The sequence below is a fragment of the Ostrea edulis genome, chromosome 2, assembly GCF_947568905.1.
Source record: "Ostrea edulis chromosome 2, xbOstEdul1.1, whole genome shotgun sequence".
In the NCBI taxonomy this organism is placed as follows: Eukaryota; Metazoa; Mollusca; class Bivalvia; order Ostreida; family Ostreidae; genus Ostrea; species Ostrea edulis.
In genome coordinates this window covers 7,847,003-7,865,388 of record NC_079165.1, presented here as the reverse complement: position 1 = coordinate 7,865,388, position 18,386 = coordinate 7,847,003, and the positions used below count along the sequence as shown (strand labels likewise).

At 36.8% G+C, this 18,386-nt stretch overlaps 1 protein-coding gene across 1 annotated transcript in view; it reads right to left on the bottom strand.

Moving 5' to 3' along the window:
- The window catches only part of LOC125678646 (low-density lipoprotein receptor-related protein 4-like), a 31,167-nt gene extending 13,098 nt beyond the window's left edge, over positions 1 to 18,069 (bottom strand). Inside the window, exons 1-10 of the mRNA XM_056157515.1 lie at positions 17,529 to 18,069; positions 13,018 to 13,276; positions 12,559 to 12,730; positions 11,064 to 11,177; positions 9,048 to 9,302; positions 8,378 to 8,528; positions 6,757 to 6,897; positions 5,999 to 6,101; positions 3,155 to 3,293; positions 2,910 to 3,032 (exon numbers count right to left, since the gene is read on the bottom strand). Coding sequence (XP_056013490.1) covers positions 2,910 to 3,032; positions 3,155 to 3,293; positions 5,999 to 6,101; positions 6,757 to 6,897; positions 8,378 to 8,528; positions 9,048 to 9,302; positions 11,064 to 11,177; positions 12,559 to 12,730; positions 13,018 to 13,276; positions 17,529 to 17,797 — 1,726 coding nt within the window. The 5' untranslated portion in view covers positions 17,798 to 18,069. The remainder of the gene's footprint in view (positions 1 to 2,909; positions 3,033 to 3,154; positions 3,294 to 5,998; positions 6,102 to 6,756; positions 6,898 to 8,377; positions 8,529 to 9,047; positions 9,303 to 11,063; positions 11,178 to 12,558; positions 12,731 to 13,017; positions 13,277 to 17,528) is intronic.
- Between the last annotated feature and the right edge of the window lie 317 nt (positions 18,070 to 18,386).

The window sequence follows — 18,386 nt, the reverse complement described above, 5'->3', positions numbered from 1 at the left end:
CAGTCTCATAACTCCTATAAAGGTGAAGATAACGAACAATGATCAATCTCATAACTCCTATAAAGGTGAAGATATCGAACAGTGATCAATCTCATACACTCCTATAAAGGTGAAGATAACGAACAGTGATCAATCTCATACACTCCTATAAAGGTGAAGATAACGAACAGTGATCAATCTCCACTCCTATAAAGGTGAAGATAACGAACAGTGATCAATCTCATAACTCCTATAAAGGTGAAGATAACGAACAGTGATCAATCTCAACTCCTATAAAGGTGAAGATAACGAACAGTGATCAATCTCATAACTCCTATAAAGGTGAAGATAACGAACAGTGATCAATCTCAACTCCTATAAAGGTGAAGATAACGAACAGTGATCAATCTCAACTCCTATAAAGGTGAAGATAACGAACAGCGATCAGTCTCATAACTCCTATAAAGGTGAAGATAACGAACAGTGATCAATCTCATAACTCCTATAAAGGTGAAGATAACGAACAGTGATCAATCTCAACTCCGACAAAGGTGAAGATAACGAACAGTGATCAATCTCATAACTCCTATAAAGGTGAAGATAACGAACAATGATCAATCTCATAACTCCTATAAAGGTGAAGATATCGAACAGTGATCAATCTCATACACTCCTATAAAGGTGAAGATAACGAACAGTGATCAATCTCCACTCCTATAAAGGTGAAGATAACGAACAGTGATCAATCTCAACTCCTATAAAGGTGAAGATAACGAACAGTGATCAGTCTCATAACTCCTATAAAGGTGAAGATAACGAACAGTGATCAATCTCAACTCCTATAAAGGTGAAGATAACGAACAGTGATCAGTCTCATAACTCCTATAAAGGTGAAGATAACGAACAGTGATCAATCTCATAACTCCTATAAAGGTGAAGATAACGAACAGTGATCAATCTCATAACTCCTATAAAGGTGAAGATATCGAACAGTGATCAATCTCATACACTCCTATAAAGGTGAAGATAACGAACAGTGATCAATCTCATACACTCCTATAAAGGTGAAGATAACGAACAGTGATCAATCTCCATTCCTATAAAGGTGAAGATAACGAACAGTGATCAATCTCAACTCCTATAAAGGTGAAGATAACGAACAGTGATCAGTCTCATAACTCCTATAAAGGTGAAGATAACGAACAGTGATCAATCTCAACTCCTATAAAGGTGAAGATAACGAACAGTGATCAGTCTCATAACTCCTATAAAGGTGAAGATAACGAACAGTGATCAATCTCATAACTCCTATAAAGGTGAAGATAACGAACAGTGATCAATCTCAACTCCTATAAAGGTGAAGATAACGAACAGTGATCAATCTCAACTACTATAAAGGTGAAGATAACGAACAGTGATCAGTCTCATAACTCCTATAAAGGTGAAGATAACGAACAGTGATCAATCTCATAACTCCTATAAAGGTGAAGATAACGAACAGTGATCAATCTCATAACTCCTATAAAGTTGAAGATAACGAACAGTGATCAATCTCAACTCCTATAAAGGTGAAGATAACGAACAGTGATCAATCTCATAACTCCTATAAAGGTGATGATAACGAACAGTGATCAATCTCATAACTCCTATAAAGGTGAAGATAACGAACAGTGATCAATTTCATACACTCCTATAAAGGTGAAGATAACGAACAGTGATCAATCTCAACTCCTATAAAGGTGAAGATAACGAACAGTGATCAGTCTCATAACTCCTATAAAGGTGAAGATAACGAACAGTGATCAATCTCACAACTCCTATAAAGGTAAAGATAACGAACAGTGATCAATCTCAACTCCTATAAAGGTGAAAATAATGAACAGTGATCAATCTCATAACTCCTATAAAGGTGAAGATAACGAACAGTGATCAGTCTCATAACTCCTATAAAGGTGAAGATAACGAACAGTGATCAATCTCATAACTCCTATAAAGGTGAAGATAACGAACAGTGATCAATCTCAACTCCTATAAAGGTGAAGATAACGAACAGTGATCAGTCTCATAACTCCTATAAAGGTGAAGATAACGAACAATGATCAATCTCATAACTCCTATAAAGGTGAAGATATCGAACAGTGATCAATCTCATACACTCCTATAAAGGTGAAGATAACGAACAGTGATCAATCTCATACACTCCTATAAAGGTGAAGATAACGAACAGTGATCAATCTCCACTCCTATAAAGGTGAAGATAACGAACAGTGATCAATCTCAACTCCTATAAAGGTGAAGATAACGAATAGTGATCGATCTTATAACTCCTATAAAGGTGAAGATAACGAACAGTGATCAATCTCATAACTCCTATAAAGGTGAAGATAACGAACAGTGATCAATCTCATAACTCCTATAAAGGTGAAGATAACGAACAGTGATCAATCTAATAACTCCTATAAATGCGAAAATAACAAACAGTGATCAATCTCATAACTCCTATAAAGGTGAAGATAACCAACAGTGATCAATCTCATAACTCCTATAAAGGTGAAGATAACGAACAGTGATCAATCTCATAACTCCTATAAAGTTGAAGATAACGAACAGTGATCAATCTCAACTCCTATAAAGGTGAAGATAACGAATAGTGATCGATCTTATAACTCCTATAAAGGTGATGATAACGAACAGTGATCAATCTCATAACTCCTATAAAGGCGAAGATAACGAACAGTGATCAATCTCATAACTCCTATAAAGGCGAAGATAACGAACAGTGATCAATCTCATAACTCCTATAAGCAATACAAAATAGAGAGTTGGGCAAACGCGGACCCCTAGATATACCAGAGGTGGGATCAGGTGCCTAGGAAGAGTAAGCATCTCCTGCTTTTAAAAAGAGTAACAAATTCGCCAAACGAACTTACAAGACTCGCAGGATTTCTGGTCCGTCTTCATTTTAAACCCCAGGCGGCATTTACAATCTCGTGTCCCGTCTGGATTTGGAATACATGTATGTTCACAATCACCATTTCTCACACTACAGTGATCTAACGAGAAATGTGGAAAGCACTCAAATGTAATTCATGCACTCTTCCTGATATAAAATATATCTATAAGAAGTGTTCCGACAAATCTTTCCAAAACTGTATTTACATAAGTTAAAATTTACCTTTAGCCAATGGTTGTTCAGATTTATCGTAAACAATGGCATTTGTAAAGACAGGCATATTTAGCTGTCTGTGAATTCCTGGGGCTTTGATGTCTGAAACGCGAACTTCTCCTTCGTTTTTCAATAGTAATAGATAGTTCTACAATAAAAACAAGAGGTCTACAGACCTTATCGGTCACCTGAGTACTAGTTAAAAGGATTACTAGACATAAGGGCCAAGACATCTAGAAAAAAAAATCCTGTTCTGAATATCTCAGCTAAATTCTAATATTCAACAAAAGTATAAATCACGATGTGTTCTTACAACTTAAATGCTCTCAACAGTGCCTATGCTGATGAAAGGCTTTACAGCATGTAATATATGTAATAATTATGTGAAATGAATAATTTTGACCCGTTCTAGAGTCAAAACCCTGGAGTTGTGAAATTCACACTTTTGGTACATCCCCTTTTTTTCATAGCTTTTCTTAAATATGCATTAAGTTTTTATACCGTATCGGTAAACTTAATGAAGTAATTCAAATGATAAAGACAATAATCACTATAAATGTTTTTTAGATATTTTGGGTACATTATTTTCTTCTTTTCCTAAATATGCATTTAGTTTTTTTATACTGTATCAGTAAACTTAAAGAAGACATGCAATTAATAAAGACAATAATCTCTATAATAATTTGGCTTCACTCAGAAACCAAACCCTTACCCCCTAGGATAACGAAATTTACAATTTTGGTAAAGGATCGCTACTTACTCCTTATAAATATCTATTTAGTGTCGATTAAGTATCAATAGCATTAAAGCAGATATTATTTACATGTTTTGCAAATCTACATGTATACTATATACACCAAGTTTGGCCCCGCCCTGGAGCCAGAACCTCTACCCCGGGATTATGAAATTTACAATTTTGGTAAAGGACTACCTGTTCTTTCTAAATATCCATTGAGTTTCAATTTAGTATCAATAGCACTAAAGAAGATATTTATTTAAATGTTTTACACATAAACACTATATACCAAGTTTGGCCCCGCCATGGCGTCAGAACCTCTAACCCGGGAATCATGAAATTTACAAATTTGGTAAAGACCTTCATGCTCTACATGACTATATGCATTTAGTTTTTCTTACACATGTATGGTTGTAAAGAAGATTTTTGAAAATTGGTCAATTTATGGCAGTTGTTGTCCCATCCGAAGGCCCAGGGGTACAGGAGTCCTGAAATTTACAAATTATGTTGCTCTTGTCCTACAGTTTCTTCAGTCATCTAGCCCAGAAAATTGACGATTTCAATAGGAGTCCCAAAATCTGCCATTGCAAAAGAGAATATATAAGAAAACCCAAACTACATTTGATTTGATCCAAAATTGCTTCGTGCTGTAATGACAAGAGCATGAAGTTGGCATAAAATTGCCAAAAAGACAAAATCAATGAAAAAATCCATAAATTCAGGGGATTTTCCTTTCAGAAAGCATGCAGCCCATGCATCGAGCAAATTCATATTCAAATATATTTTTATCGTCCATTAATAAAGAATATATATTAATTTCATTTTACTCGACAGATGGGCACACCTTTTCCTAGGCAATAATCTGGATGAAATTTAACAGTTATTAAACTTTTTTTTTTTTAAAAGGCGGGAAAAAGAAAACAAACAATTCATGACGTAATAATGCTATCAAATAAGCAATAACTTTTTAAGTTGAGATAGTATACTTGGCATATATTTAATTTACTTTAAACACCGATCAAGCTTAATTCAAGACACATTTAAAACAGAGAATTTTTTTGGGCCTTTTTATATACACAATCGTACCTTGTTGAATAGAATTGGAATGGTAGTTATCAAGAAAAAGTTTTTTAAAATGCTCAATTGTTATCGCAAGACGCACGACGGCGGACGCAAACCAATTGCAATAGGTCACCTGAGTCACTCAGGTGACCTAAAAAATCCAATAACTAATGCTAATATGTTTTCCTTTACAGACTCCTCATTGTGTTTTATAAGACGGTTTGAGGACTGAAAGTTAACGTGAATTCATCAATTGTCATTGGTATCAAATTAGGCAATTTTGTCCAAACTACATTTTCGCTAATATCATGGACAAATTACCATTGTTTGTTTTCTTCTTTTAACTGAAAATAATAATAAAATCACTTCATTTATTGTCTTGCTTAACCACAACAACCGATAACCAGCGAATACTGACGGTATACGTAATATATCGGGGTTACCTTGTACTGATAGTATACGTAATATATCGGGGTTACCTTGTACTGATAGTATACGTAATATATCGGGGTTACCTTGTACTGATAGTATACGTAATATATCGGGGTTACCTTGTACTGATAGTATACGTAATATATCGGGGTTACCTTGTACTGATAGTATACGTAATATATCGGGGTTACCTTGTACTGATAGTATACGTAATATATCGGGGTTACCTTGTACTGATAGTATACGTAATATATCGGGTTTAATTTGTACTGATAGTATACGTAATATATCAGGGTTACCTTGTACTGATAGTATATGTAATATATCAGGGTTACCTTGTACTGATAGTATACGTAATATATCGGGGTTACCTTGTACTGATAGTATACGTAATATATCGGGGTTACCTTGTACTGATAGTATACGTAATATATCAGGGTTACCTTGTACTGATAGTATACGTAATATATCGGGGTTACCTTGTACTGATAGTATACGTAATATATCGGGGTTACCTTGTACTGATAGTATACGTAATATATCAGGGTTACCTTGTACTGATAGTATACGTAATGTATCGGGGTTACCTTGTACTGATAGTATATGTAATGCATCGGGGTTACCTTGTATTTTGTAAACGATCTGATGCTGTTTGAAGGAAAAGACTGTAACTCGCAGTTTTCCAAATTCATCGAGTATACACCATCAATGTCTTTCCAAAATAACCTATGAATGATAATCAGAGACACATAGCATATTATTGCGACATTTAACAGATCTTTTCAGTTACATGTGCAGAGAGTCATAAACTGAATCTTGACTTACCTGTTTCATGTACCTGTAACATCGACGTACAATCCGTCAGGGTATTTCAGGTGTGCCTTACCTGTTATCTGTAACATCGACGAACAATCCGTCAGGGTATTTCAGGTGTGCCTTACCTGTTATCTGTAACATCGACGAACAATCCGTCAGGGTATTTCAGGTGTGCCTTACCTGTTATCTGTAACATCGACGAACAATCCGTCAGGGTATTTCAGGTGTGCCTTACCTGTTATCTGTAACATCGACGAACAATCCGTCAGGGTATTTCAGGTGTGCCTTACCTGTTATCTGTAACATCAACGAACAATCCGTCAGGGTATTTCAGGTGTGCCTTACCTGTTATCTGTAACATCGACGAACAATCCGTCAGGGTATTTCAGGTGTGCCTTACCTGTTATCTGTAACATCGACGAACAATCCGTCAGGGTATTTCAGGTGTGCCTTACCTGTTATCTGTAACATCGACGAACAATTCGTCAGGGTATTTCAGGTGTGCCTTACCTGTTATCTGTAACATCGACGAACAATCCGTCAGGGTATTTCAGGTGTGCCTTACCTGTTACTTGTAACATCGACGAACAATTCGTCAGGGTATTTCAGGTGGATGGTGTTTACAGCTGTCCACTTTTCGTTTCCGTCAGAAGTTCCAGCCTCGATTTGAAAAGTTCCCACGGTCCCGCTAATCCAGTACAAGGTTCTGTTGATACAACGCCCAAAGAACCAGGGAACATTTTAAGAAAATAAGACAGTTCATCTACTTTATGGATATGTTCAATGTTTTCAATCATATTTATTGTACATTTGAATGAATAGATGAAGATACTGCTATGATCTATCTTCACTAACCAAGAGTTTTCGGTCCACTCTGCTCTCCATAATCAACTAAGTAGAACGAAAAATCTCTGCTATTTAAGACGGTTATGATCATACGCACATCTACTTCGTTATATTTGTAGAGGTCACGTGCAATTATGTCGCCTGGATTTGAATTTACTATTAAAGAGTAAAAAGTAATAAAACATTCGAACCCAAGCGATGAAATTGCCTGTCGCAGAGGCAAGAAGATTTTCAAGATTTTCATGCATTGTTCTGAACATACCCAAAACAAAAAGACGTGAATTGAAGTTCACGATTTTGAAAAAAGAAATGATAGAATTAAGAATAAAATCTCATTTCGGATGCTTTTTCAGTAATTATAAAAGGAAAGTATATGGGAGAGATTGCAAGATTCCTTTACGATTCAAGATATCATATATGAATGTAAACATTACCAGGACTATCAGCATTGATTGATTTGGAAGAGAGCCTGTGATTCTAGATCTAGTCATTTATCTATAAAGTTTTAGAATTCTCTGAATTTGGTGAAAGTACAATTTATTCTCAACAAATCCTTTATCTTTGTTTATTACAATGTTAATAATCAGGCTGGTTTCATTTTTGTAAATTTCTCCATTTCGAATTTATTTATGGACGAAATAAATAAAACTATACTGGTGTTCAGATATTCCAATTGGACCTAGTTGTTTGTCCGTGAAAAGGTTAAAAAAGCGGGATTATATGATAAAGACAATATGTTTATAAGTACAAAACTGTTTGGCGTTATTGGTCAGACCCGTAGCAGCAGCGACATTGATGTTTCCCAAGCTTAAGGATGCTATACATATCTCAGTTTTATAAAAGTTTGTTTGGTTATTTTACGTCCGTCGAGAATTTTTCACTTATATTGAGACGTCACCAGCTGTAGGTGAAGTACCACAAATTTAGACCTATGCTTAGCAATTAGGGCCGTAGCAGTGAGGGTTCGTTAATGTACCAACGCCTTCTGCGATACGGGACCTCCGTTTTTAAAGATCCGTGATTTTCCCTTTTAAATGCCGAGCGTTTGGCGAAGGAGCAATCACTACCTACATGAATTTTAACGTCTTCGGTTTGGTGCAGCCTCGGCACTCATGACCTCCAGGTTACCACTGAGCTACCGCGACCGGTAAAATGGTTCTTGTATCTTTGCAAACCAACGATGTAGGGCATCGTGACCTTAAACTTGTGAAGATGGGTTAAACGTAGATGAAATGAATGGATCACGGGAGTGACTCAGTATTTAGATGTCTTTTATGTTGAATGGTTTCATCAATACAGGGTAGTGTCCTCCATCGCGATATCTTTGATGGAACGCTTACCTGTTCAGTGGATCTATCGTTAGTGAAAATGGATGATCAACGTTTTGAAAAATCGGCATCTCCATTGGGAATCTTTCGTTAATGAACATGATCAGTCCTGAATTCTTCTCCGACCAATAAATGTTGCCATTTACCCAATCAACACATAAACCTTAAAAGATATATCCTAGATGTGTTACAAAAATTAAGGTTGATACACATTATAAAAATTTATATTTTAAGCACTGTTGATATTAACCAAATATCTTGTCATGCCTAGTCATTAAAAGAACAAGTACAGCGCGTACCTATACAAAAATCCCATATTCTTCTCTAAGCATGAAAACAATCGATCTTGATAAATGCAAACAAATCAAATAAAAAAGATCGTATCAATTCATGTGTTAGAATATGTCGCTATGAAGCATCATGTAACATGTATCCTAAGTTTCGTGGACCGACTGAAGTGAACCCAACTTTGATATCAATAGTCTCAGATTTTGACTCAACAGTGAGACAGAGTACCGTTGAACTCACCCTACTTTTATGTATGAAATATATACCAACCATAATGTTGACTGAGAGTATCGGTAAGAGACAGGGAATGGGATTTTCATACTTGTAAACTGTAAAGGGTCTCTCTTCTTGTATACTTTTTAAAGAGTTGACTCCAATTAGCAATGCCACCTACCCGATACCCCGGACACAGACATCAGATCTGTCGTTACTCCCGACTTCATGTCCAACATCATTAACTTCTTGTCGTCATTGTCCTCAAAACAAATCTTATCTTGATGGGCATCGACCACGAAGTGCGATATGGATCTGTTCCAATGCAATATACACTCCACGTGTATCGGCAATCCGGTTAGCGCAAGGACGTCCACAAAACAGATTGATGATGAGTTCAAAAGCAGAAGAGATTTCTGATGTAAAATTGTGTTTTCTGAAATTAGCATGGGATATTATGTCAATAAATGACCGAGTTACTAAATGTCATTACACTGAGAGAAGGGGCTTTTCATGTCAATGAACTTAAACGTAGAATTGTTACATTTGAATCATTTGACGGGGATGACAGTAAAATAAAACAGGAAAAACAAATGTCACCTACACTACGAAGGGGTAATCATGACGATCGTGGGATCGTTAGTCCCTAATATAATACACGTGGAACAGATACGGATACATGTACTCCTGGCATAATCTTGAGTAATCTTTATGTTATTTGATGAAATTTTAACGATTGGTTGATCAATGCCATCCACATCTAGAGAAACCGGAAACTATGAGGTTTTACTTTGCTAAACTTACTGAAACAATTCTAGAGTATGCATTTAATTTTCAAATTGCTCTTTATCAATTCTTATATGATATTCCCCAATTGTTCTATAGTTTTTAGAAAATTTCACATTTATCATTTTTAATGTTCTACAAGATTCTTTGGTACTTTGTCTGAAAAGGATGAGGAATATTAGAGTTAGAGATGATAGCGGAGGGCAACACGTTTAACGTTTTTTTAAAAAAGTTTTTATTTTAAAACTCCTGCGATGTGCCGACAGAGAAAGCAGATAAGAATGAGAATGCATGGGAACTATAGAATATGTGTATCATTTCTAATAGGCGACACAGAAACATTCAGAAAGTGAGGGACCCATTTTATAATAATTTTCAGTCAGGAAGCCCTTTGGAATGGCCGCAATGGAATGTTACACTGTTTACGTCATTTGGTATCCGGTACCGGAAGTTAGATAAATATATTGGCACCTTTGTGACATTTTACGCTGGGTCCCAACACCGTGGCGATAAAAGAGTGAAATGTATTTGTGTTTTGATGAAAAATTCTACATAGATGTATATCCGATTACGGTGGCTTAGTAGGTGAGGCGACTGATTCGTAACCGGCCCGGGTTCGATTCTCAATCTTGGCGCTGCGTCTAACTTAACGCGAGTAGTGACTGCTCCTTCGCCAAGCGCCAGGCATATAAAGAAGAAGTTGCGGATCTTTTAAACATAACCTTAATTAAGAACAGAGTTTTCTTGTCAGGGTAGTCATTGGCACGATAGAGAACTGCTAGATCCGTAAATGTCATGAATAGATCAACATTTGTGGCACTATATGAGTGAAGAATTCTCGAATGGGACGTAAAACAATCTACAAATACATTCATGTATATCAAAATATTTTCTGCTAATAAATATCATTTACGTCACTGAGAAGGTTTTGGTTCCACAATCCCTTGTATTGAGGATTCTTAATGAAGGTGCCGTTTTGATATCTATTACCCTTTTATGGTATCATTTATTGACTGAGTGATAACATCTCACCTATTCATGAATTGAAACATATACACTTAATCAATAAGTAGTATCACCTGTTCAGCTTTGAAGTGATATCATGTTCAATGTCAACGAATAGAGAATATCACTTATTATCAGTAATGCGTTTTCTGAACTTTCCTCTTCACTGGATCACGTGACATTTATTTGTATAATGATGCACGTCAAAATAACACACTGCACATATGATACAGTCGGTTACTAAGAAGGGAAAATTTCCAGAAACACCATTACATGAATATCATAAAAATGCATCTCAAAAACAAAAATGAGATTATTAAAAGTGATATCACTTTTTCATTCTAATCGTGTGAGTGACGTCACCATACAAGGTAACAAGAACCAAAACGGCTCCTTATATTCTTACGTGTACAGTTTATTCCACTTTCATCCAAAGTGAATCCGTCCGGACACATGCATGTGGCCCCGCCCTCTTTAGAAGCAATGCACAAATACTCGCAATCCTTGTCTTCACAGAATGCTAAAAATATTAAATACTATTTAATGATTAAAGATCGTCTATTATTCTTGTGAGAAATTCATGTATTCTGAAATACATAATCCTTAACATTAGCTTACATTTTTAGCGACCATTAGATGTGAGTGATAAGAGGCCCATGGGCCATAGTGCATACCCGCGTCACCTTGATTATACATATTCATACTCACAACGTGGAACATCGACAGGCAGTTAATTTGAAATCCCTATTGTAATTCAGCCCTTTATCCATAGATCAGACATGGATTGTTCTTTGAATTCATCCTTACGGATTCATATGACAGAGTGTACCCTTGTGGTTTTTCAAAAGATTTTCTTAAATCTTGAAGTCAATATTGTGACCTAGCTTTGATGCAGGAATCATGGTTGATAAAACCTGAATCAATGCCACAAGAGAATATTAGCATATGAATTTGGCAACTGACGGAATCTCGGAAAGATTTATAGAAAACACCATTTCTCCTTCATCTACCTCTGCAAAACAATAAACATCGAGGGTCATGACTTGAATTAACTTGAATCAACACTATATGGTGGTACTTGCTAATCAACTTGACAAGGTATAGACATGCAGATCTTGAGAAGAAGATACAATACTGAAAAGATCTCCTTCTACATGATCATGCAACCAGACCCGGGGCATGGTTTTCTGGGTATATACAAAAGTTTTCATATAAGTTTGGGCTTCCTGGTCAAGTTGTTCCTTTTAACTACACACCTTATTTTCACTATCCTGGATTCTCTTCAGCAAAGGATATGTTGTGATAAATTTGGTTGAAAATAAATCAATGGTACTACAGTTCAAACGTTGAAAACTTAACAGATGACAGACAGAAAATTGTAATAGGGAATAAATTTTCGACGACCACAAGTAGAGAGACAAAGAAAAATAGTAATGATGGTGCAGTCTGCATGACACATGTTGTGTTGCAGATGAAGGTCGAAGACACTTCATACACATCGTTAAATCATATCTAGGCTACTGACAAACACGTTGATGTTATAGGGGTTTCAACGGTCTCGTTTAAAGTCAGCATTTCGCAAATTCTACGGTAGTTATAACAATCTAGTTCGTCAATACAACTGTCATTGGGTCAAATGTTGTATGACGTCTTTCATGTCAATCTGATTTTAACTGCGGATTGCTCTGTTTGCCTGATCGAGATATAGGGTTCACGGCGGGTATGACCGGTCGACAAGGTATGCCTACTCTTCCTAGGCATCTGACCCTATCTTTGGTATGCCTGGGGGTCCGTGTTTGCCTAACTCCTTATAGGAATTATGAGATTGATCATTGTTCGTGATCTTCACCTTTCTAACTAGAAATTTATTTATGTTGTATACACAAACACTAAGCCTTTACATGATCTGTTGTCTTGTTTAGTGCCCTCAAGAAATCTCAATGCCTGGGGTATCTTGTATTCGTATTTGCCATCCTTTGGCCATTGAAACAAGTGTTCCCACACAGATTGTCCAGTATGCTTGTCGATACATTCCACAAAGTAGGCTAACTGTACAGTGAAACAAATGACATCCTGAAAAAGAAAGTACAGGTATAAAAATATCTTCTTTATGATAGCTCCTCTCTCTCTCTCTCTCTCTCTCTCTCTCTCTCTCTCTCTCTCTCTCTCTCTGGCATTTAATGATTCTTCCCGCAATGAATCATAATATCCCAAATTTATTAGTCTAGTGTTTTGTAGCATTGTCCATTTAGTGACACAGAAGACGATTTACTACATCTAAATGATATAGTTTTATTGTCAAAATAAATCCCAATCATGGCCCCAGGTGCTGTTTCCGTTGTCTTTCGTTGGTGACTTACCTTGTGTAACGTGAGGCCACTCATAGACATCAGTAAAGAGGGTGACCTTCTCAGAACCCTTCTATTCGATCCATCGTATCCACACGTTTCCAGCGTCCCCCTCCCGATATCTAGCCAGTAGATTCGTCTCTCCGTGTCAATTAAAACAATATCAGTGACCAACAGAAGATCAGGCATCAGCAGCGTCTGGTTACTGCCAGAGAGTGTCGACGTCCATATGGCAGATCTTCCGCTATGTTCTGACGACCAGAATAAGTACCTTTCAATATAAGTTGTAAAGTATTAAAGGCAATTACCACATCTTCTTAATACCCTTGTATAATTTTTCAAAATGACTCGTTGAAAAATTAGTGTGACATTGTTGTTTTCGCTGGTATATTTAAAATCAAATACATGTATTTCAGATTATTGGACCATCCTAACGTCATGCTTAGGTTAGTGAGTGTATAAAGTTAAGGCACTCAACATCTCCGTTTTGAAGAATACAGTACAACCGTCATCATCCCTTTTATCGCTATTTTGAGCACTGTAGTGAAGCCGGTGACATTTTGCAACATAGCATTCATGATGTGATGTAGCACATGTTCATATAGACAAATGTGAACCACTTTTAAGCCTCTGGAAAGGTGACGTAATAAATCTGTTCACTCGCACTGCATACTTTCTATAAATAGAATTCTCTAGAATCTTATTATAGCATAGATAGACTGTTAAAAATATAAACACTATGTAGATTTACATTGGATATTACATTACTTGGGACCGAACTTCACGGCCAATTTCGACAGCTTATAAACAGGCTTATTCTTGTGTGTGCGCTAAACAAACAACGGACAGTGCTTTGTGAACTTTGATAACTGTAAATATCAGTTACTATTTTTTCATTGCTATATTCTACTGTAAATGAATTGTCAAATCTTTGAATAGTGTTGTTTATTCTGACCCATAACCATAGGCGTAGCTTGGGTTCGAATATTACCGAGGCAGAGGGTCTGGGGGGCGCAGCCCCCCAGAAGCTATCGACATTTTAACAACGTAAAAGGTGTTGTTGTTGTTTTTTTTTTTTTACCGAGGCAGCTGCCTCGGTTGCCTCAATGGAAGCTACGCCTCTGATAACAATAACTTTACGTGCGTGATTTAAAAAAACCTGAACACGTGGCGGAAAGATTTCTGTATTGCTGTCTGTATTCATGCTCTGTACGTGTGTCTTTCACTAAGTTAACAAACCGTTAAAACACGAGGATACTGGACACACGGCTGTTTCGTTTATTAAAAAGGGTTGTATATATCCCCGCTGCTCCGCCTTTACATTATAATACATAACGGTGACGGATTTTGGTTCATGATTTTGTTTTCTACCAAATTTTTACAGAATGAGGTCATTATTCATCCCAACATACAGATGGGGCAATGTTTCTCCCTGTTCTCTGTATTTCTTATTTGTCCGGACGTTTCTTAGCAAGAATTGATTTCATTAGCAACAACTGATTTCATATGCATATGCTGATATTTACATCTCGCTCTGGGTATCTCTGCCTATGATACAAATTAACTGACAAAAATTTCTAATAATTTTCTTGATTAATATAAGACATGTTTGCATGTGTACACAAATTTCCACCCCCCCCCCAAAAAACCCCCCAACAACAACAAATAATACTGAATAAAAAGTGAAATCATTAGATGGCACAACAACTTCTGAACAAGCCTCGTAGATGATTGTAAGTTTGTTTTCCTTTATATTATCTGTTTCATCTTGTTGTTGACGCTTTCATACGACAGACATAGGACAATGGAGATGATGGAGATTGTGTGATAGTGATGGTCTGGTGGAGGTAGTATGACGGGATGATGGAGATTGTGTGATAGTGATGGTCTGGTGGAGGTAGTATGACGAGATGATGGAGATTGTGTGATAGTGATGGTCTGGTGGAGGTAGTATGACGAGATGATGGAGATTGTGTTATAGTGATGGTCTGGTGGAGGTAGTATGACGAGATGATGGAGATTGTGTGATAATGATGGTCTGGTGGAGGTAGTATGACGAGATGATGGAGATTGTGTGATAGTGATGGTCTGGTGGAGGTAGTATGACGAGATGATGGAGATTGTGTGATAGTGATGGTCTGGTGGAGGTAGTATGATGATGGTCTGGTGGAGATAGTATGAAGAGATGATGGAGATTGTGTGATAGTGATGGTCTGGTGGAGGTAGTATTACGAGATGATGGAGATTGTGTGATAGTGATGGTCTGGTGGAGATAGTATGACGAGATGATGGAGATTGTGTGATAGTGATGGTCTGGTGGAGGTAGTATGACGAGATGATGGAGATTGTGTGATAGTGATGGTCTGGTGGAGATAGTATGAAGAGATGATGGAGATTGTGTGATAGTGATGGTCTGGTGGAGGTAGTATGACGAGATGGTGGAGATTGTGTGATAGTGAGGGTCTGGTGGAGGTAGTATGGCGAGGCGATGGAGATTGTGTGATAGTGATGGTCTGGTGGAGGTAGTATGACGAGGCGATGGGGAATGTGTGATACGGTGAAGATGGCGTGATAGCAGTGATATGATTTAGATGGAGAAAGTGTCAGGTATGATTGATCGAAAATGGTGGGATGATGCGATTGAGATAAAGGGATGCTACGATGAGGGATAGGCTGTGATACAAAGGATGGTGTGACAATACGATGGGAATGATGAAAAGGTGAAGATAACGAACAGTGATCAATCTCGTAACTCCCACAAGGAACACAAAATAAAGAGTTAGCAAACCCGAACCTTTGGACATACCAGAGGTGGGATCAGGTGCCTAGGAGTAGGAGTAAACATCGCCTGTCGACCGGTCACATCCACCGTGAGCACTATATCATATGAAGTGATATGATAAAGATGGTGAGGTAATAAAATGAAGATACAATAGGATTATGTGATGATATGATAAAGACAGAGTGATGATACGATTACGATAATGCGATGATACGATATGATGATGTTATATAGTGATGACAAGACGTGCATACTGTAATACAGATAGGATGTTGTTATAGTGATGACATGACATGCATACTGTAATACAGATAGGATGATGTTGATAGTGATGATATGACATGCATACTGTAATACAGATAGGATGTTGTTATAGTGATGACATGACGTGCATACTGTAATACAGATAGGATGATGTTGATAGTGATGACATGACGTGCATACTGTAATACAGATAGGATGATGTTGATAGTGATGATATGACGTGCATACTGTAATACAGATAGGATGTTGATAGTGATGACATGACGTGCATACTGTAATACAGATAGGATGTTGTTATGGTGATGACATGACGTGCATACTGTAATACAGATAGGATGTTGATAGTGATGACATGACGTGCATACTGTAATACAGATAGGATGTTGTTATAGTGATGACATGACGTGCATACTGTAATACAGATAGGATGTTGTTATAGTGATGACATGACATGCATACTGTAATACAGATAGGATGTTGATAGTGATGATATGATGTGCATACTGTAATACAGATAGGATGTTGTTATAGTGATGACATGACGTGCATACTGTAATACAGATAGGATGTTGTTATAGTGATGACATGACGTGCATACTGTAATACAGATAGGATGTTGTTATGGTGATGACATGGCGTGCATACTGTAATACAGATAGGATGTTGTTATAGTGATGACATGACGTGCATACTGTAATACAGATAGGATGTTGTTATAGTGATGACATGACGTGCATACTGTAATACAGATAGGATGATGTTGATAGTGATGATATGACATGCATACTGTAATACAGATAGGATGTTGATAGTGATGATATGATGTGCATACTGTAATACAGATAGGATGTTGTGATAGTGATGACATGACATACATACTGTAATACAGATAGGATGTTGATAGTGATGATATGATGTGCATACTGTAATACAGATAGGATGTTGTTATAGTGATGACATGACGTGCATACTGTAATACAGATAGGATGTTGTTATAGTGATGACATGACGTGCATACTGTAATACAGATAGGATGATGTGATAGTGATGATATGACGTGCATACTGTAATACAGATAGGATGTTGATAGTGATGATATGACGTGCATACTGTAATACAGATAGGATGTTGATAGTGATGATATGACGTGCATACTGTAATACAGATAGGATGATGTGATAGTGATGATATGACGTGCATACTGTAATACAGATAGGATGTTGATAGTGATGATATGACGTGCATACTGTAATACAGATAGGATGTTGATAGTGATGATATGACGTGCATACTGTAATACAGATAGGATGTTGTTATAGTGATGACATGACGTGCATACTGTAATTCTGATATGAGAAGATAATTGTGATGACACAATGGATGTGTGTTTGTGATACAATGGATTAGGATGCATGTTCCTATCTTATTAGATATTGATTATGGAGAAATTAATAGCTATAATTTCTAAAGTTCTTACCCATTTAATGGATCCACAGCAATGGCTTTGGGCAGTACAAGTCCATCAATCAAGGTTTTTCTGTTTGAACTATGGACAGCGTTGAGGGGCTTTAAGATGATCCAGTTGTACGATGGATCAATGTGGTAGATGTTTTTTGATATCCAGTCTATGGCTATTTTTGACGATTGTGATGAAGATGTATTAATTACATTATCTGTGAGTCTGCTTGCTTGAATATTGTCGGTAAAGTTTTCCGTTATGTACAAATTAGATAAAATGTCGATCATAAAAAGTGTTTTGACAAGTGGATCGTAGTCCAGCTCCTTAACGCTTGTTGTGTTTGTGAAACTGAAGGTCAAAGGGTCATCTTTGGACGTTGGTATCAGATTCGGTACCCGGAAGTACACTAAATAGCCATTATCTGTCCTATCTGGCGCTAAGGACACGATTAGGACATCTTCACATACAATAATTCCTGGAAAAAAGGGACCGTTTAAGAAAGATTCAAAACGCAACGACAGGAGTTGTAAAATCTGTAAAAGTTTCAGTTTATCCTTCAAAAATATTAACGCTAATGCTGCATTATGCAATCACTATCGTGTCTTTGATTAAATTGCGTGCATTTATTATGAGTAAATGAACAGTCATTACCTAAATCTGAATCAAGATGAGCTTTTAAATGTAATTTCTTTTACTATATAACTATAACAAACAATACATTTCTCAACATGACGAACTTACCTTGAAATGAACAAAGCAAAATAAAGGTAACAAACATATTCGCAATACTAATGAAATAAAATCATATACAACGTACAATCCCAAATAAATGGCTAACTATGTCAATAATTGACCACAAGAATCCAGCTTATCATA